This window comes from Rana temporaria, chromosome 3 (assembly GCF_905171775.1).
Source record: "Rana temporaria chromosome 3, aRanTem1.1, whole genome shotgun sequence".
In the NCBI taxonomy this organism is placed as follows: Eukaryota; Metazoa; Chordata; class Amphibia; order Anura; family Ranidae; genus Rana; species Rana temporaria.
In genome coordinates this window covers 365,210,213-365,231,104 of record NC_053491.1, presented here as the reverse complement: position 1 = coordinate 365,231,104, position 20,892 = coordinate 365,210,213, and the positions used below count along the sequence as shown (strand labels likewise).

At 44.9% G+C, this 20,892-nt stretch overlaps 1 protein-coding gene across 1 annotated transcript in view; it reads right to left on the bottom strand.

Annotated features, from left to right (window-relative positions):
• The window catches only part of ATP6V0A4 (ATPase H+ transporting V0 subunit a4), a 60,309-nt gene extending 39,987 nt beyond the window's left edge, over positions 1–20,322 (bottom strand). The window contains exons 1-8 of the mRNA XM_040345403.1: positions 20,158–20,322; positions 14,851–15,022; positions 12,139–12,217; positions 11,264–11,361; positions 11,005–11,130; positions 6,261–6,358; positions 3,532–3,658; positions 675–757 (exon numbers count right to left, since the gene is read on the bottom strand). Coding sequence (XP_040201337.1) covers positions 675–757; positions 3,532–3,658; positions 6,261–6,358; positions 11,005–11,130; positions 11,264–11,361; positions 12,139–12,217; positions 14,851–14,967 — 728 coding nt within the window. The 5' untranslated portion in view covers positions 14,968–15,022; positions 20,158–20,322. The remainder of the gene's footprint in view (positions 1–674; positions 758–3,531; positions 3,659–6,260; positions 6,359–11,004; positions 11,131–11,263; positions 11,362–12,138; positions 12,218–14,850; positions 15,023–20,157) is intronic.
• Between the last annotated feature and the right edge of the window lie 570 nt (positions 20,323–20,892).

Here is a 20,892-nt window from a genome sequence, read left to right as displayed (position 1 = left end):
ACTGGGAGGATTCGCTCAATCTAATTTCACAAATCTCAAATTGTCAAGCCTGTGGCAGAGGCCTGTTCCTCCCAGTGATCCTTAAGTGGCGCTTCGGCTGCCAGGCCTGTGATAGACGCCTGTCCGGGGGCACTTTACCCACCCTGATTGGGTGGCGACGAATTGAGTTACATTATTGCTAAGAGCAGGCTTGCTCTCTTTCATATCCAAGGTACTATCCTGATACTAAAGTTTCTCTACGCTCATCAACTTTTCTCTCTTGTGTGTCATGTTGATGTTGGCCATGTTAGGCCTTGGAATAAAGCATTGAAAACTCAATTGATGTCTGGACACTTGCTCTTTATTCACACTCATAGCTATTACCCCTAGACCAAGTCAAGAAGGTAACTTAAATAGGCCGATCCCAAACTAAACAGCGGCTCCTTCGGGGGTGAGCGCTACAGAATCATGCTGGAAAAGGTTCTGCTATTTAAAATCTATTGTCTATTTTTGTATATGCACGGGGGTGGGAAGCAACTCAAAATGTTGGGTTTGTATTCGGTACTCAATTGTCTCTGAATCAAGTGCACCAATATGGTTACAATCACCTCAAGCGTATTTATCATCTCAAATGTGCCCTCATTTCTTTTTTCCAGTGGGGTGGAAGTGGAAGGGGGGGGTCACCACTTACTTACCCCTCACAAATCTTCTTTATTTTCTGTTTGAGCTGCTCTCCCTGGTAGAAGATGATGAAAACGTTTTTCTTCACCTCTTCTCTCTGGAAAAGTGTGAAAAGAAAATTGTAATATGTGATTTATGATACAGAAGAGGATCAATGTGAGCTAAAGAAGCAGCCACGGTCATTATCAGTCCCATAGCCTAGGATGCCCTCCGCCGCCCTCCTTTCTCCAGGTAATAGACTGACTGGGGACTGCACTGTCCACTGCTAGAACGCTTTCCTGTGAAGACCAGAAGTTCTTGGGTAAGTATTTTACCAAATACTGGGGAATGTTTATTTTATTGTGCTCAATGAATTAAAGGGGAGTTCCAGCCATTTGTATGTTTATTAAAAGTCAGCAGCAACAAAAAGTGTAGCTGCTGGCTTTTAATAAACAGGCACTTACCTGCTCCAGCGCTCCAGCGACGCGCCGGCCGGGGCTCCGCTCCTCTCCCCCCTCCCCGACCGGCGTCTTCATCTTCAGTGTGGGCACCCGGCCGTGACAGCTTTCGGCTTCACGGCTGGGCACCCACTGCGCATGCGTGAGCGGCGCGGCACAGCGCATGCGCGAGCGGCGCGGCCCGGCGCCGCGCCGTGTAATTGGCCAGGAGATCGCCTAGGACCTGTGACGTGTCCTAGGCGATCGCCTACAGCAGCCACTTCCTGAAGGCGATTAAGCTTAGTCGCCTACAGGAAGGAGGAAGTGGGACAGGAAGTCCCACTCGTGCTGAAGCCCCCACTCCCCCCCCAAAAAAATTACATGCCAAATGTGGCATGTAAGGGGGAGAGGAGTGGGTTAAGAGGAAGTTCCAAATTTGGGTGGAACTCCTCTTTAAGCTAAATATTTGAGGTTTTAATACTACTTTAATAATATCATGTGATCGTTAACCATGAAAGATGTCCACAGCGCGGCTCTCAACTGCCGGGTGGATGTCCCTGTACGTCCTTTTATGTGCATTCCCCGCGCGCGCAGCGGGGAAACACTGTGCCCGGCGCTTCGCTGAGATGCCGATGCGCGTGCCTGGCCGCCGCGATGTCCGCCAGGTACCCTCAATTGGCAGTGACAGCAGGGACGTGGAGCTCTGTGTGTAAACACAGAGCTCCACGTTCTGTCAGAGGAGAGGAGACCGATCTGTGTCCCTTGTACATAGGGACACAGCATCGGTCACCTCCCCCAGTCAGTCCCCCTCCACACACAGTTAGAACACACCCAGGGAATACATTTAACCCCTTCCTCACCCCCTAGTGTTAACCCCTTCCCTGCCAGTCACATTTATACAGCAATCAGTGCATTTTTATAGCACTGATTGCTGTACAAATGTGAATGGTCCCAAAATTGTGTCAAAAGTGTCCGATATGTCCGCCGCGAAATTGCAGGCCTGACAAAAAAAATCGCAGATCACCGCCATTACTAGTAAAAACTAAAAAATAAGTCATAAAGCTTTCCCCTAATTTGTAGGCGCTATAACTTTTGCGCAAACCAATCAATATACGCTTATTGCAATTTTTTTTAACAAAAATATGTAGAAGAATACGTATCGGCCTAAACCGAGGAAAAAAATATAAAAAAATAAAAAATAAATTGGGATATTATTATAACAAAAAGTAAAAAATATTGTGTTTTTTTTTCAAAATTTACGGTCTTTTTTTGTTTATAGCGCAAAAAAATAAAAAATCGCAGAGATGATCAAATACCACCAAAAGAAAGCTCTATTTGTGGGGAAAAAAATATAAAACTATAATTTCGATACAGTGTTGTATGACCGCGCAATTGTCATTAGAAGCGCTGAAAGCTGAAAATTGGTCTGGGCAGGAAGGGGGTTTAAGTGCCCAGTAATGAAGTGGTTAATAACAAAAGTGGAAAAGGATGGAGTGCACTGGTGTCATGTGATCATTCAGAGTCAATGAAGTGAATTATGGCAAGTTATGGAGCCATTGGATCGCCCTCTAATTCCTACCGTATTAAAGTGTATTGTATTTGTACTGTCTACCCTCAAGTTGTAAAGCACTGCGTAAACTGTTGGCGCTATATAAATCCTGTATAATAATAATAAATGTTACCATGTGATCAGTCAGAAGTTGGAACTGTGATGAGGTCATATGATCACTACAATTGTTCAGTAACACAGTAAAGGTGCTGGGGTGGCCATACTCTCAATAAAACTCATTTAAATTACAAGCAGTGGTGCCAGATGAAAGATAACATTTTAAATAAAACATAACATAAAAAAATAAATAAATACCGTATTTATCGGCGTATACCGCGCACTTTTTTGCCCTGAAAATCAGGGCAAAATCGTGGGTGCACGATATACGGCGATACCCGCTTTCCCGCGCCGAGTTTGAATACTGCGCCGGCATATACCGAGCGCAGTACACTCGTGTATAGTCGGGCAGTCTTGGCTCCTCTCGCACTCACGTCCTGGACGTACAGGACGTAAGCGCGAGAGTAGCTGAGCCTGCCCGACTATACACGAGTGTACTGCGCTCGGTATATGCCGGGCAGTATTCAAACTCGGCGCGGGAAAGCGGGAAACGAGCGGGGAGGAAGCCGCAGAAGGACGCCGGACCCGACGAAGAGGACACCCGAAGCCGCAGACGGACGCCGGACCCGACGAGGCCGCCGATGGATGCCAAAACTGTAAGTACAAAAATCTTTTTTCCACAGGAATGCGGGTCCACTTTAGGGGTGCGCGCTATATGCCGGAGCGCGCAATACCCCGATAAATACGGTACATGTGAAATTAATAATGTTCAGCTGCAAATTGCTTATTTCCATATAGCCAAGTGGCAAATAATGGACAGGTGAGGTATAGTATTATTCTGCTCCTTACAGTGACGGGGTCCTCCAGCGTGGTGTCCAGCTCACTATATTTCAGGTAAATATTCCCCCTGCAGACCCTCCACAGCAGTCTCTCAAAGGCGGCCATCCTCTCCCTCCCGATCACCCCGGCGGTGAACCTGAGACAAGAGAGCCATTGACAAGAGAAGGGAACACACAACGAGATTGTCTATTGGATTCCCCGAGAAAAGTTTAAATCCCCATTCATGAATTCATGAGGCCCACACCTGGCGGTGTCACCTTTCTGGACACAAAGTGGTCCTTTATCTCATATAGATACAATTTGAACTATTTACCGAGGACAGAGAAAAGAGAGGTGATATTACAAACTCAGCTTTCATTGCGCTGTTGTTGAGAGTAAAGAAAACAACTTTTGAAAAGATCAGATATACAGTAGATGAGTAAAAAAAATTACAGAAATCTGAGTTAGGCTGGGTTCACACTACGGTTTTCCCGTCCGTCAGCCGCATACGATTTCAGTATTGAAAACGTACGGGCCCGGACGGGAAAACGTATAGATAGACAATGCATTGCAAATCGTATGCACTCAGATGCATCCGGGTGCGTACGATTTGCTGGCAAAACGTTTTTTAAACGAACGCAAAACCGTGTTCAACCACGGTTTTGCGGCCGTTTTTAAAACAGTATGGCAAACGCATACGTTTTCCTTTAACATTAACGTCAATGGAAAACGCACATATGTGCGGTTCCATACGTTCCCGTCCGTTTCAGCCGCATACGGTTTTTCATATAAATCGTATGCGGCTGACGGACGGGAAAACTGTAGTGTGAACCCAGCCTTACCGGTCAGTATTTTGTGCGTATAGGCACGCAAATACGCACATGTACGCACACAAAATTGTAATTTGAAGAGGTTTAAATTCCATTCAGAGCAGGGGCGGACTGACAACTCATGGGGCCCCTGGGCAATAGGAGATTATGGGGCACCAGAGCAATAGGAGATTATGGGGCCACACAGTTTACACACACACACAGTATACACACAATATACACACACAGTATACATACACACACTGAAAAGGTACTGGAGAGGCGAGGCAGCTATAATCTTGGCATTTTTTTTAAAACACAGGTTTTTACATACTGTCCCTGGTTTTACTGAGGCTGTCAACCCTGATGGGGCTCCCTAGTGCCCGAATGGTCAGTCCGCCCCTGATTCTGAGAGCTAACATGTATTTTACTTGTGTACGTGTGTATGCGCAAATACATGCACAAATGTGTGCAAATAAGGCAAAATAAAGGCAAGAAATTTGGGCCAGGAAAACCGATGTTCAAACATCAGTACCATATGCAAGTACCCTAAGGTTTCATGCATAACTGCGTACAGCTGCTTTCACTCATTCCTGTCTATGGGTGGCTGTATGCAACTCCAGGACATCCCAGGCACCAGAAATACACAGCGCCTTTACTCTGCATGCTAAAATGCACCCATGGGGCCAGATTCACATAGGTTAGCGGATCTTTAGATCCGCGTAACCTATGTGATTTAAGATCCGCCGCCGCAAGTTTTTGAGGCAAGTGGGTAATTCACAAAACACTTACCTCAAAACTTGTGGCGGCGTATCGTAAATCCTCCGGCGGAATTCAAATTCCGCGGCTAGGGGGGAGTGTTGTATTTAAATCAGGCACGTCCCTGCGTCGACTTAACTGCGCATGCACCGTCCGTGAATTTTTCCGGCGTGCATTGCTCCCAATGACGTCGCTAGGACGTCATTGGTTTCGGCGTGAGCGTAACTTGCGTCCAGCTCTTTTGTGAATCGACGTATGCAAACGACGTAAAATTTCAAAATTTGACGCGGGAACGACGGCCATACTTAACATTGGCTGCGCCTCATAGAAGCAGGGGTAACTATACGCCGGGAAAACCCTTACGTAAACGGCGTAAAGTGACTGCGTCGGGCCCACGTACGTTCGTGAATTGGCGTATCTCGCTGATTTACATATTCTCGGTGTAAATCAGCGAGAACGCCCCCAGCGGCCATTTTAAAATTGCAGTTAGGATCCGACGGTGTAAGTCACTTACACCTGTCGGATCTTAGGCATATCTATGCGTAACTGATTCTATGAATCAGTCGCATAGATACGACTGGCCGATCTCAGAGATACGACGGTGTATCAGGAGGTACGACGGTGTATCAGGAGATACACCGTCGTATCTCTATGTGAATCTGGCCCGCGGAGTGTAACTGGTAAATCACAACAGGTTAGCCCAACTAAAAACCTGCCTTGCTGTCAGGGGCGGACTGACAACTCATGGGGCCCCCGGGCAATAGAAGATTATGGGGCCCCCGGGCTTACAGATGGCCACCAAGCCAGGAGGCAGTGCAGAGGCGGGGCAGCTTAAATCTCGGGATTTTCACATCAAAAGCATGTCGGTTTTGGACATATCAGGGACAGATGTAAAAAAAACACAGATTTTTACATACTGTCCCTGGCTTTACTGAGCCTGGCAACCCTGTTGGGGCCCCCTAGTGGCATGGGGCCCTCGGGCAGTGCCCGAGTGCCTCAATGGTCAGTCTGTCCCTGCTTTCTGTGACTTATCAGCCACCATAAAGCGTGACTGATCATCTATGACTGCATTAACACTTAAAGCACTCTGTACCTGTCAGAAACATAAAGTTGGTGGGCCTGAACAGTATTTCAGAAAATGCTATCTAATGATGTAGAAGCCAGCAAGGTCACTCAGGTGCCCAAACTCACCCAAGTTTGCCAGCAGCAGCTGCGGTAGGGATGGTTCGGAGCTCCAAAAGGCTGCTGGTGTCTTCATTGAAGAAATCATCTGGTAAATTGGCTTCTGCCTGCAAAGAACATTATAATTGAGAATGACAATGTTAAGTAGAGCATCATGGAATATTTCAATTTGAATTCAAGGATGCCTTAAAAACAGCAGTGCCAGCGATCAGGTTACCCTCGGTTTGATTAAAGGGATTGTAAAGGTTCGTTTTTTATTTTCTAAATAGGTTCCTTTAAGCTAGTGCATTGTTGGGTCACTTACCTTTTCCTTCGATTTAACTTCTAATTGTTTTTTTTTCTTTGTCTGAATTTCTCCCTTCCTGTTTCTCCTCAGTAAGCTGTTCTGGCTGACTAACTCACAGCCAGATGATGGGGGCAAGCTTACTGAGGAGAAACAGGAAGTGAGAAATTCAGACAAAGAAAAAAAACATTTAGAAGGGAAATTGAAGGAAAGGGTAAGTGAACCAACAATGCACTAGCTTAAAGCAACCTATTTAGAAAATAAAAAAACAACCTTTACAACCCCTTTAACTGTTGGGTCCAACTCTTCATCTGTTAATCAGTTTCACTGCTTCATAAAAATGACCCTTATTGTTTGCTACATTTCAACATCTCAGTAAAAATGTTCATGCTGTGGTGGCTCTGGATAAGCTATTTTGGTGATTTCTCTTGTTTTCAAAAAAGGTTTTATTTGGAAGACAAGGAATAATACAGTTCAGTACAATGCATTGGGTTCGAAATAATATAAAGACTATAACATGGGGGATAAAAGGAGCTGGGACCATGGATGGGAGGAGAACAGAAAGTGAAAGGGTACAGATAACTGAAATCATTTATACAGGAGCATAAGTTATACATGAAGCATAAAAGGGGAAAGGGCACCTTATCGACCAAGGATATGTGAGGCCTGGTACACACGATAGGATTGATCCGCGGATACGGTCCGCCGGACCGTATCTGCGGATAAATCCTCTGCGGATTTTAATCCGATGGAGTGTACACACCATCGGATTGAAATCCGCGCCGAATTCCCATCGCGGTGACGTGTCGCGCCGTCGCCGCGATGATGACGCGGCGACGTGCGCGACGCTGTCATATAAGGATATCCACGCATGCGTCGAATCATTACGACACATGCGAGGGATGGGTTCGGACGGATCGATCCGGTGAGTCTGTACAGACCACCGGATCGATCCGCTGATTCCGATTCCAGCGGATAGATTTGTAAGCATGTCTACAAATTTTTATCTGCTGGAATTCGGAAATATCCGCGGATAAATATCCGCTGGAACGTACACACCAGGGGATCTATCTGCTGAAACCGATCCGCTGAGATTTTTCAGCGGATGGATCCTCTCGTGTGTACGGGGCCTGAGGATGGGCTATCAGATATTCTTATGGTGATTTCTCAAGGTCTCTGAGTATTTTTGGTAAATTTCAAGCAGCTCTCATGGAGGACTTGGACTTGAATGTCAAGACGTAGGAATGCCAAAGGAATGATAGTATTTTAGAGGACCTTAGTGACCGGTGAGTCCGGACCTCCGAAACATGTCAGCACGTTTCATGATATTTTACATTAATTTTGGACTTTTTACTTCCGAATATCATTTCTTCTGTGCTTGTAGACCCAGACATACAAGTTTCAGTCACAATTCTTATACTATTTATCTTTTCTTAGGGTATTTGCAATAAGGAAATAATAAGTGATACAATACATAGAACAATACCTTTACAGTAGGGTTAGCGTCACCCCTCTGTGCCAAGTAGCAGCAGCAAAAGCCAATAAAATCTTGGGGCATATAAAAACATTGTTTTGATTTTTTTAATCCCAAAACGTGATTTTGTATTTTATTACGCCTGTATAAATGGCATGTCGAGGCGAGAAAAATAAGTTCAATACTTCCGAGCATGAGTCGAAATGTTCCTGATCATGCGTGTTTTTTTTCCCGTTGGAATTCCATACAGACGAACAGATTTTCCGATAGTAATTTTTTCCGTCTTAAAAATTGGGAACCTGCTCTCTAAGTCCATCGGAAATTCCGACAGGAAAAATCAGATGGGGCGTACACACGGTCGGAATATCCGATGAAAAGCTCCCATTTGACTTTATCCATCGGAAATTCCGACTGTGTGTACTCGGTATTATTGTTATGTTCTGTGTGCTAAAAGACTAAATTAAAAATTATAAATGTGTATGTATATATATATAAATAGGCGATCCTGCGCCTCTTATGCATGAATCTAGGTTTTTAATGCTGTCTGTTTCTTCGCTGGGGAGATTCAGCCCCTCTGTTTATCCTGATCTTTGTTGTCACCAGGACTGATAGTGATTGTAGAGTTGTCACCAGAACAGGACCTTTAAAGATTTGCTCCATAGACAAGGGAACAATCAGCAACTGATTGAGCAGCGCTTCTTATTTTTTTTTCTCTATTAATTAGTGCAAAGCCTGTTTGTTAAAAACAATGTCTTCAGTCACGTCGTCTTCTAAAGGTCATCTGGTTTGTTGAATAAACCAGATTCTGTGTTGTGTAAACCGTGCGGCCAAACTTCCCTCCTCCATTAACAACATTAACATAGCAAGCCTTGTCTCTTAACTGTCGGTGAGCATATGCACACTTGACAGTTGCTGAAAGAAGCAAATCCTGTTAACAAAGAGGTAGATTCACAAAGGGCGTCCTAACTTTGCGGCGGCGTAGCGTATCGTGTTTACACTACGCCGCCGTAAGTTAGCGAGGGAAGTACATGATTCACAAAGTACTTGCCTGCTAAGTTACGGCGGCGTAGCCTAAAGCGGGCGGGCGTAAGGGCGCCTAATTAAAAATAGGCTGAGGGGACGTGTTTAATGTTAATTTGGTTTGACCTGACGTGATTGACGTTTTTTTGGAACGGCGCATGTGCCGTCCGCCTACATATCCCAGTGTGCATTGCGGCAACGTACGCCGCACGGGCCTATTGGTTTCGACGTGGACGTAAATTTCGTAAATCCCTATTCACGGACGACTTACGCAAACGACGTAAAATTTTCGCATTTCGACGCAGGAACGGCGGCCATACTTAACATTACTATTCCAGCTATTTGATGGAATATCTTTAGGCCTGATAATGCGTTACGTAAACGGCGTATCTGTACTGCGTCGGCCGAGCGTACGTTCGTGAATAGGCGTATCTAGTGATTGACATATTCTACGCTGACCGCAATGGAAGCGCCACCTAGCGGCCAGCCTAAATATTGCACCCTAAGATACGACATATCTTAGATAGGTTTAAGTGTATCTCTGATTGAGAATACACTTTAACTTAGGTCGGCGCAGATTCGGAGTTAGGTCGGCGTATCTACTGATACGCCGGCCTAACTCTTACTGAATCTAGCCCAAAGTATATAAAAGAGGTCATATCAGTCCCTACTAGAGAGGAATTGCAATGCCCCACCATGGTCACACACAATCCATAGTCAGCTATTGCACTGTTAAAGGAAGTGAAGCAAACACAGAGATAACATACAGAGACCATGCAGACTGTACACCTGCCAGGGACTAAAACCAGGCCCCCAGCTCTACATGGCAGTGCTGGGGCAAGGTCATCTAGAGCCAAATTGCACCTGCGCCCCCCCCCCCTCCATTATGTATAAGCATTATGTATCAGCAACCCCCCCGCCCCCCCAAAAAAAATTGGTTCGCTGATCTGCAGGTTTACCCCCTAACCACCCAGCTCAAATCCTCTCTCTCCCCATTTGCCCCCAGCACAAATCCTCTCCCCAAAAAGTAAATAAATATTCCCTCTCCTAGCACAAATCCTCTACCCCTCAACGTTCCTCTCCAAGCACATCCCTCTCCCCTCCCTCTAAACCCCCCCTCCAGCACAAATTCCCCTCCCCAATCCCGTATCCTAGCACAAATTTCCCCTCCTAGCACAAATACCCCCCAATCACTCCTACTAGCACAACCCTCCAAAAAAAAAAAAGAATCCCTTCTAGCGTATTACTTTTATAGCACAAACTCCCCTCATCCCCCCTCTTAGCACAAATCCACCCAAATTAGCATTCCTAGCACACCTCCTAGAAACTGCCCTTCTAGAACAATTCTTAACCTCTGCCACCCCCCAAATTCCCTCCCCCCAATCTGCTTGTGGTGCCCCCCACCCCACATAATACCATAGTGTCCGAGGCAGCTACCCCTTGTCCCGGCCCTGCTACACGGCACACGTATTGGATCAGTAATACCGTGTTTCCCCGAAAATAAGACCTACCCCGAAAATAAGACCTATCGTTATTTTCCAGGATGGCTGCAATATAAGCCCTACCCCGAAAATAAGCCCTAGTTTAAAATGTTTGTAACATCCAATAATCCTCTCTATTACAGTAGTATATAATGTACAATGTGTGTGTTTCTGTAATATAATTGCGGGGAAGAGAGCTCCGGCGGGTCACAGAACGGCGCTATAACGAAGGTATTTGGCACAATTATATTACAGAAACACACACATTGTACATTTTATACTACTGTAATAGAGTGGATTATAGGATTTTACAAGCATTTTAACTCGGTTTACACTGGGGATTCCTGTCAGGCAGGGAGAGAGAGGGGAGAGAAGACAGCACATTACATGGTAAGACCTACCCAGAAAATAAGCCCTACTGTGTCTTTTGTTGCCAAAATTAATATAAGACCCGGGCTTATTTTCGGGGAAACACGGTATGCTTGGAAATCTTACCTCGAAGAAATCCTGAGTCTTCTTCAGGAGATGTTTGAGTTCTGTCAGCTCCAGGAAGTTCTGTTTCAGGGTTTGCTGGTTTCGGTTCACCTCTTGCAGCTCCCCCTCCAGCTTCTCCAGAACGGTCTGGTGTGGGGGGTGCAGAGATTGTTAGTGCCTCATACCTCCGAAGACCCTCCTTCATCCCCAGGGTGAGATAGACCCTGAAGAGAAGTACAATGCTACACCCCCCCACCTACCTCCTCTCCATGTCACTTACCTCCAGGTCTATCATCTCTCGGGGCAGAGGGGTCTGCGGGGGCTTATCCGAGGTTGGGATTACAATCTTGTCATTCTGCATTTCACACTCCAGGAAACCTGCAAGTTTATTAAACATGAGGGATGAGCAAAAAGGGGAGATTTCAATCCAGCGAAATACACTGTAGTCTACTTAAAGCCCAATGAAATGCTCATTTTTAAATCATCAAGCGCATCAGGATAAAAGCCGTCTTAAATCCTACAGTTCATTTTTTTTTTAAAGCAGCCACAGTCGGGGTAGAACAGCCTGTCTCCTGCCAGCATGATGCAGACAAGGATGCTTTTTCTCTGCATGTAAGCAGTGGCTTCATTGCAAAGCTCCAACATGTCCCCTGCTGAATTAGAACTATAGCCCCTCAATCAGCAAAGCTCATGCTCCCCTCTGATTGGAGAGCACAAGCTCTGACCATAGGCTTGGCGAACCTCTGCAGAGATACCACTGCTTCCACACAAAGATAAAATGAACTGCATGCTGGCATAGGATAGGCTTTTCTGCAGGAGGCTGGGGAGGTTGACTCTGCTGACTGTATTAAGGGGCCTAGGGGAGAACGCTGGGGGGGATTTTTAAAGATTTGAGAACTTGGTGTATAGCCTAAACCTGTTTCTTTAGTGTTAGATAGCGTAGGGAAAGATTATAATTGCTGTAAGGCTCTAGTGCTATACAGAGATTTCCCTAAGTGAGGGAAAATCTCCAAAAGTAACACAGACAAGAGAAATTGCCGGGGCCGTCTTTGCGTTACAGGGCCCCTGCGTACCAGCACCGTCTGCACAGATAACAGACTCGCACTATCTGATATCCGCAAAATACTGTCCAGGTGGAGGTGGTTGGATACTCACGCAGGATTCTCTCCATCCCCTCACATCTGCGCACTTCATTCACAAACCGCCTCTGGAAATTATTCACCGATGCATTTAGCTGCAAGATGGCAGAAAGTGTTAAGGATAACATACAACAACATGTAGCAGCTAATGAATTCAGTACATGAAAAAGCATACATGATAAAGAAGAAATATTCAAAAAAATGCAGATTTTTATGGAGATCTGAATTTTTCTGCAGAAGAAAGTGTTTCTCCAGTCTCCTGTCCCATAGTGATCACTGTTCACTGTAATTTTATAGCAAGTAAAAATGTGAGTCTAGGGAGGTATAGTTTCCTAAACTGATTTATGCAGACAAGTTCCACTATTATAAATGAATAAACAGAAAAGGAGGCAAGAGGTCACAGGCCTCGGGATGTAACGGTGTCAAGTGATTAAATGACCAAATAAACGATCATTACAAACATGAATTTTTGATAAAAACATGAGGCAGTACATATTCAGAAAGCCTACTTAATTCTAAACAGGTACATATGGAGCCAATACTCTCGACATGTTTCGCTCCGGATGGAGCTTCTTCAGGAGATGATTAAATTGCGTTTTTTATTACCTTACCTTGCGCATTTTCGAATCCTCAGCGATTTCGCGCCGTAAGTTACGGCGGCGTAGTGTATTTCTGGCGGCGGATTTCAAATTGGGCGGGTTGGGGGCACGTCTAAGTTTTTGAACTTAGACGTGAGTTACGTCCATCCCTATTCACGGATGACTTACGCAAAAAAAAAAAATTCAAATTTCGACGCGGGAACGATGGCAATACTTAACATGGCAATTCTGTTTACGCCGCAAAATACCAGCTTTAACTATACGCCGGAAAAAGCCGACTACAGACGACGTTAGAAAATGCGACGGCCGCGCGTACGTTCGTGGATCATCGTAAATCGCTAATTTGCATACCCGACGCGGAAAACGCCACCCAGCGGACGCCGAAGTATTGCATCTTAGATCCGAAGACGTACACCTGTCGGATCTAACCCAGAAGCCGTCGTATCTTGTTTTGAGGATTCAAAACAAAGATACGACGTGGGAATTTTGAAATTACGCGGCATATCAATAGATACGCCGGCGTAATTTCTTTGTGGATCTAGCCCATTATCTCTTATGCTCCATCTCTGGAAGTCACTTTGGGATTGCAGCAGTTGCTGCAGAGACCCCAACTTTTCTGATGTTTTATATATTTTACATACACATATATCATCATACACATTATGTTAACATTAAATATTGATTCAACCCCATATGACATCTTAAGGTAACTTTTGTTTTCCCAATGCTATATATAATACAACTCTCCTTTTAAGAGATTAAATATATACTTTATTTATTTATTATATTTTTTTTTCTGCAGGGTATTGTGAGGTACCCTTTTCTTTCAGGGGTTTGCTGGGGAATTTTTTGGTGCATCTTTTCGTACATCTCCTCCATATGTACATTGTAAATTAATTCCGTCTCCCTATTTTCGCTACCTAGTAAGACGCTAATCATGTTTTTCAGTTTTTGTAATTTGCTATATATGCAATAATCTGTAATTATATACTAGAAGTCCTTTTTCTTGATTGTTTTGTTTCTTGCTAAATTATTTATTATTGAATGTTTTCTGTTTAAATCAAAACTTTATATAATTGTTTTTAAGCATCTACATGAGCACTCATATTCTTTCTTTACTTTTAGTACATAAAAAACGCCATTTAATCTTCTCCTGAAGAAGCTCCATCCGAAGCAAAACATGTCGAGAGTATTGGCTCCATATGTACCTGTTTAGGATTAAGTAGGCTTTCTGAATATGTACTGTCTCATGTTTTTATCAAAAATTCCTGTAATAAAAATTGTCTACTTTTTTATATGTTTGCAATGATCGTTTATTTAGTAATTTAATCACTTGACACCGTTACATCCCGAGGCCTGTGACCTCTTGCCCCCTTCTGTTTATTCAACGTTAACTGGGATGTGGTGTCTGAATCCCTACATGCTCACTCATACCCCTATAAAAATATTATAAATGAAAGCAGAGTGTTGCTGAGTGGTACATAGCAGTAAATATTCTAGAGAAATCACAAATTTGCTAATTAGCAGTCCAGAATTGCAGGATCTGAAAAGTGTTGTCACCTCACCTTCCTTATGCTCTGTAGCAAGGGGGATAACAAAATAATGCAAGTTACTTTGTAGATCATAGGTGGCAAACACAAGGCCCGCGGGCCGAATCCGGCCCTCCAGGCCATTTCATGTGGCCCTCGCACCTCTCCTGCAGCTGCTGGAGAGCTCCAGCCCTCCTCTGGTCCTACTCCAGACTCTTACTTTCTGCTTTTAAGCAATGCATCCAGCTTCTTCCCAGCAGCAGCATAAGGAAAGGGGGTGCACTGTGATGTAAGGGAGAGTGGGGGACTCAACTTCTGATGGTGGGGTGGCTCTTGACATATAATGTAAAGGGAGGGGATGCGCTGGACATCTAATCTTACAGCTACAAGCGGTCCTTTTGAGGGCAGTCATAATGCTGATGCGGCCCACAATGAAATTGGGTTTGACACCCCTGTTGTAGATTGTTCATCAGGTAAAAAGATTTCTCGGTTTGGCCGTGGTATGGCATTGGGAGACTTGGTATTGGTAGACAATGATGGAGACAATGATGTAACATGAAAGGAGCTTATATATGCACATTTACGGATGGGTGTACTTACATCCCGAAACTGCACCAGGCCCAGCTCGCCCAGTTCAGCGATGCAGCAGTACCCGGCCTCCACCTGTAGGATCAGCTGCGTCAGGCACATCTCTTCACTGCGGAACAGGGAACCCATCCTGAAAGCTGGGCGCAGGACGCAAGATCAACCGATCCCAAGAAGACACCTCTACCTGCATCAGACACACAAAGTACCAGATGATTAACCGCTATTTTCAGAGTCCAAAGAAATTAGAAAATTACAGTCACGAATAAAGATCTTCATCCTTGTGTTAAAGCTTTGTGAATTAAGGTTAAAAGGCATGAATGCAACTAGTACAAATTTATAGATATAGTAGAATGAATTCTGTGTGTCCATCCTTAGCTGTCTACACAAAGACGTTCTCCCAGTGATTTGAAAGCAAATGACAGTCCTTCGATGGAAGATGTCACCTAATCGGTTTCTCAGCAGATGGAAAGATTCTTCACTTGACTACAGACCCCATAAACCAGCACTTCCCCTTTCTATGAGGAGAGAACAGTTCTTATAGAAGAGATATACTGAGCACTTTTATACCTAAACTGACCACTTAACAATCTTATGCCGTGTTCACACTATCAAGAAAAGTCCGATGTGAGCTTTGGGTCAGAAATTCCGACCGTGTGTATGCTCCATCAGACTTTTGCTGTCGAAATTTCCACCAACAAAAGATTGAGAGCTGGTTCTCTATTTTTCCAAAGGAAAAAGTTCCTATCGGAAAATCTGCTCGTCTGTATGCAATTCCGACGCGCAAAAAAACATGCATGCTCAGAATCAAGCAGAAGAGCCAAATTGCCTATTGAACTTCATTGATCTCGGCTCATCATATGTCTTGTACGTCACCGCATTCTTGACGGTCGGATTTTCCGACAAGATTTGTGTTACCGTGTGTATGCAACACAAGTTTGAGCCAACATTCCATCAGAAAAAATCCACGGTTTTCTTGTTGGAATTTCCGATTATTTGTACGCGGCATTAGTGTCATTTCAGAAAAAGCTTTGTAGTATATGGACGAGTTAGCGTTAGACCTTGGTGGTGGTGATTAGATCTGTGGCAGCTCAGCTCATGAAGGGTCCTCAAAGTTGGTCCCTTCAAGCATGTGAGGATTATGGAGATGGGTGAGAAGCGCCATGTGTCTGAAAAGAAAGTCTTTGAAACTCCAGAGAGTTGAATAGCAGTGATCATGATCATTAAGGCCCCTTTCACACTGGGGCGGGAGGTGCGGTGGTGGTATTTTTAGCGGCGCTATACCGTCAGAATTGCGGCGGTATTCGGCCTTGAGCAGTACGGTTTTAACCCCCGCTAGCGGCTGAAAAGGGTTAATACTTCCGGCAAAGTGCCTCTGCAGAGGCGCATTGCCGGCGGTATAGCCGTGGTTTCCCATTGCTTTCAATGGGAAGGAGCGATGGAGGAGCTCCTCTCGCCGCTCCAAAAATACTGCTAGCAACACTTTTGGTACGGTCCTGCTAGCGCACCACCCCTCAGGCTTTCACACTGGAGAAACTGCAGCCGCTGTTTAGGGTCGGTTTGCTGGCGCTATTTTTAGCGCAATAGCGCCTGCAAACCGCCCCACTGTGAAAGGGGCCTTAAGGCGGCCATACACGGTTCAAATTTCAAAAAAATGTAATAGAAAAAAAAATGTGCTTGTGCAAGAAAATAATATTCCCGGAGAGAAACTAATATTCCTGGAGAAAAACGAATATTCCCGGCAACATGAAGGTTTGGTCGGCCGAATTTCAAAAATCAATGGTGGATCACAAAAAAAAAAAAACTTGAAAAGAAAATTTGTTCGAAATTCGACCGTGTATGGCAGGGGTGCCCAACCAGTGGCCCGGGGGCCACATGTGGCCCGCAGAGCCCTCTGATGTGGCCCGCGACCTCCTGCTTTGGGATAGCAGGTTCGCAAGCCCAGATCGCAGGTTGCTGACCCGCAATCCCAGAGCATCAGTGAATGAAGCCAGCGGTAGAGGAGGCTGCACAAGGAGCAGAGCCACATAAGCGGATGCTTCCTGTATAACGCCGGCTCCTGTCACAAGCGGAGTGATACCAAATGCTATCTGTGCAGCCTTATGCCCATTTCATATGATTGGTTCAACCCACACAGACAGGGCCGGATTCCAGACAAGGCCACTGAGGCCAGGCCTCGGGGCGGCAGTGGGTGCAGGGGCCGCGCTATGGGCTATGTGCCCCGTGCCCTGATGTTCCCTGATGTGCTATGTGCCCTGGTGTGATCTGATGTGCCCTGTGCCCTGATGTGCCCTATTCCCTGATGTGCCCTGTGCCCCGTGTCCTGATGTGCCCCATGCCCTGATGTGCCCAGTGCTCCCATGTGCTGTGCCTCAATGTGGTGTGCCCTGATGTGCTGTGCCCTGAACCCTGATGTGATGTGACCTGTGAGTGTTGTGCCCTGATGTGCCCCATGCCCTGATGTGCCGGGCTCTGTACCCTGATGTGCTGAGCTCTGTACCGTGCCCTGATGTGCACTGTACCCTGATGTGTTGTGCCCTGGGCCGGTCTGGATGAAGGCCCCCTATGTGATGGTGTGTGTGGGGGGCGGCATTAAAGGACCTGGCCTTGGGGCGGCAAAGGGAGTAAATCCAGGCCTGCACACAGACCCTCTATTCATCTCTATGGAGCGGGAGATGTAAATGGACTTGTGTCCATTTGCACCCACCTACCTCCAATCCACTAAAAATAAAGGGGATCCGTCCCCTTCCATCTGGTTGGATCGGATGGGAGGGCCCACAGAGTAGAGTGGGCTGTGTCCGCTCTGCATATACAGAGCGAACACAGATCTGTCTTCTATCTGGCTCCACTTATTGTGGCCCGTGACCAGTAACCAAGGCGCTTCTGTGGCCCTCACGCTTCAAAAGGTTGGGCACCTCTGGTGTATGGCCTGCTTTAGTGTATGATAGAAAACATAGCCATCGCATTTCAGGGGGTTGGGCCTCCTCTTCTTCAGGAGAGCAGTTGGTATCCTAAAAAAAAACTGTATCCCAGAATTTCTGCCATGTCTGCAGTGTGACACAAGCCTACCAACACAGCAGTCAGCAGGCACTCCGGAACACTGTTATATTAGGACATGGACTGCAGTGCCCAGAGCCAGCAGGTTTAACAATACCAAAAATCTCCCCGAAACACATTGGATACATTTTATGCCATGCACTTATGCAGTGATTATTGTTCCTCAAACTGTTTTGATTATTCCACCTTCTCAATCTGGATAAGAACAGTTAAAAAATAAGGTATTTATACAGTGCAAAAATGTACTTAATACATTTTTTAGAATTAGAAAAGTCATGATCATGATTATATTAATATATACTGTAGGGAAAGTCCACATTTTTAATGGATAGGGAAAGCAGTAGCGCCCCTGTTGGATTGGGCATTTACTGCTTTCTGGGGCTTTGTGAAAGAGAGAGATTTCACCTCACTTCCTGTCCTGGTGACAATGGGTTCGCCAGACAGGAAGTGAGAGGTCATCTTTAAAAGCAACACAGACAGAGCTATAATATATATATATATATATATATATATATATATATATATATATATATATATATATATATATATATGGCAATGGACAGCACCGGTAGATCAGTGGACGATGTCAGTAGGGCAGAAGTTGATGTCAGTAGTTTTTTTTTTTTAGATTATTAAATTTTTACAATTGCAATCATTTTTTTTAGTATTGTTTTTTAGTATTTTTTTAGGTGCCCCATTGGGGGATTTGGTGAAATATCAGGGGTCTAAACAGGCCCCTGATGTCTCACTTTTCAGACAAAGAAAGGGACTGGGGACAGAGATTCCCCAGTCTCATTTTCGCAAGCAAGCAAGAGAGGAAATCTGCCCAGCACAGGGTGATTAGGGTGTACCCAGGCACACCTGGCACACCCTGTACGCATGCCTATGTATATATTTATTAAAGGTTAGATACCCCTGTCAATTTTTTTTGCTGCATGTATCCTTGTATAAAGGTTTGTTTTTTCTATTTCTGTCTGGTAAACCTATTGTCAGCGTGAAAGGAAGTGAGGGAAAATCTCTCTTATAAAGCCCTGTTTAGTATTAAAATTCCAGTTCTAATTCTTTCCTATTCTTCCATTAAAAAAAAAAGAAAAAGAAAATGTGGCTGGATTGACACTTTAATAATATTTCTATAGCTACTATCACTAATTATATTATTATTAATACTACAAAAAAAGTAAAAAAGTATATACCGTATTTATCGGCGTATACCGTGCACTTTTTTCCCCTTAAAATAAGGGGAAAATCGTGGGTGCGCGATATACGTAGAATCGCCGCTTCCCGCGCTCAGTTTGAATGCCTGCGCCGACATTTACCGAATGCAGTACACTCGGCTACATTCGGCCAGGCTCGGCTTCGCTCGTGCTCACGCATAAACGTCACAGAGCGTGAGCACGAGCGAAGCCGAGCCTGGCCGAATGTAGCCGAGTGTACTGCACTCGGTATATGTCGGCGGAGGCATTCAAACTGAGCGTGGGAAGCGGCGATTCGACGGGGAGACAGCGCGGGAGAAGCCGGAGACGGACGCCAGACCCGACGAGGCCGCCGTGCAAGACACCAAAACTGTAAGTACTAAAAAAAAATGTTTACAGGAATTGCGGGTCCACATTAGGGGTGCGCGCTATACGCCGGAGCACGCAATACCCCGATAAATACGGCAGTCAATAAAACCTACATAAAAGTAAAATTTCTAGAAACTTTACAAGTATTACAAATAAAACCACATTGTTACAAAAAATAATACAACATTCATCATGACTGGTATTAATAATATTATTATTACTATACAGGATTTATATAGCGCCAACAGTTTGCGCAGCGCTTTACATTATTGTTACGGCTACTATTATAATTTATAACTACTGAAGTTTATACTACAATTTTTTTATTCTCCAGCATGGTAGGTAAAAGTTCCAGGAGTTTATGGAAATGGAATAAATTTGAGATGCAGTTATGAACACGAGGAGAAGACGTTCCCCTGGATACTGCTGACCCCATAGCCTACCTTTAGGCCCATAAATATCCGATAGGGAAAAATAACTTGTATGGCGATAATACAGGCGCACAGATATGGAGACACATCTACATATCTATGGATACAATTTACCCAATTTCTGTTCTAGAAAAAACTTGTATTTGAAGGAAATTCAAGACATGAATAGCAGTAAAAAAAAAACGAAAAAAATAAAAAAAATCTCAGCAGAAGAGCAGATAGGACAGGAGAAATGTGTGCCCCAGAGAACGCAGATTGGTTGGGGGTCTCACCTGTTTCTAGGAGGATCTCGGCACACTGACAGGCAGTTAGTTGGTCTCAGTTGATGAGTGTAGGCTCAGGGTGCTGGGAGGTGCTGGGCCTCCTCCTCCATGAATGGTCCTCAGGAGTAGAGCCGAGTCAGGCAGCATCAGACCGGTTCTCTCCTCCTATGTGTGTAGTATCAGCACAGGCTGAGTTGTTGGTAATAACAGAGCAGCTATGTACTAAACCTCCCAGCGTCCGGGGCGAACTTATCACCCACCGACTGACCATCTCCGACCTCCAAGGACAGGGCTAGACTCTCCTCCCTGAAAATGTTTATATATTTTAGGAGACACTAAATGTAGATCAAATTATTATTTCATTTATTTTATTGTATTGTTTTGATAAACATGTTCACAAGATCAAAAAACTAAATCTGGCAGAGAAAAGTCAGAGCATGGTTAGAGCTGATCCCGAAACTCAGTGGGGTAGATTCAGATAGGTTAGCGGATCTTTAGATCCGCGTAACCTATCTGATTTACGTTACGCCGCCGCAATTTTGTGAGGCAAGTGCTGTATTCAGAAAGCACTTACCTCAAAACTTGCGGCGGCGTATCGTAAATCCCCCGGCGGAACTCAAATTCCGCGGCTAGGGGGAGTGTAGTATTTAAATCAGGCGCATCCCCGCGCCGATCTAAATGCACATGCGCCGTCCGCGAATTTTCCCGGCATGCATTGCTCCCAATGACGTCGCTAGGACGTCA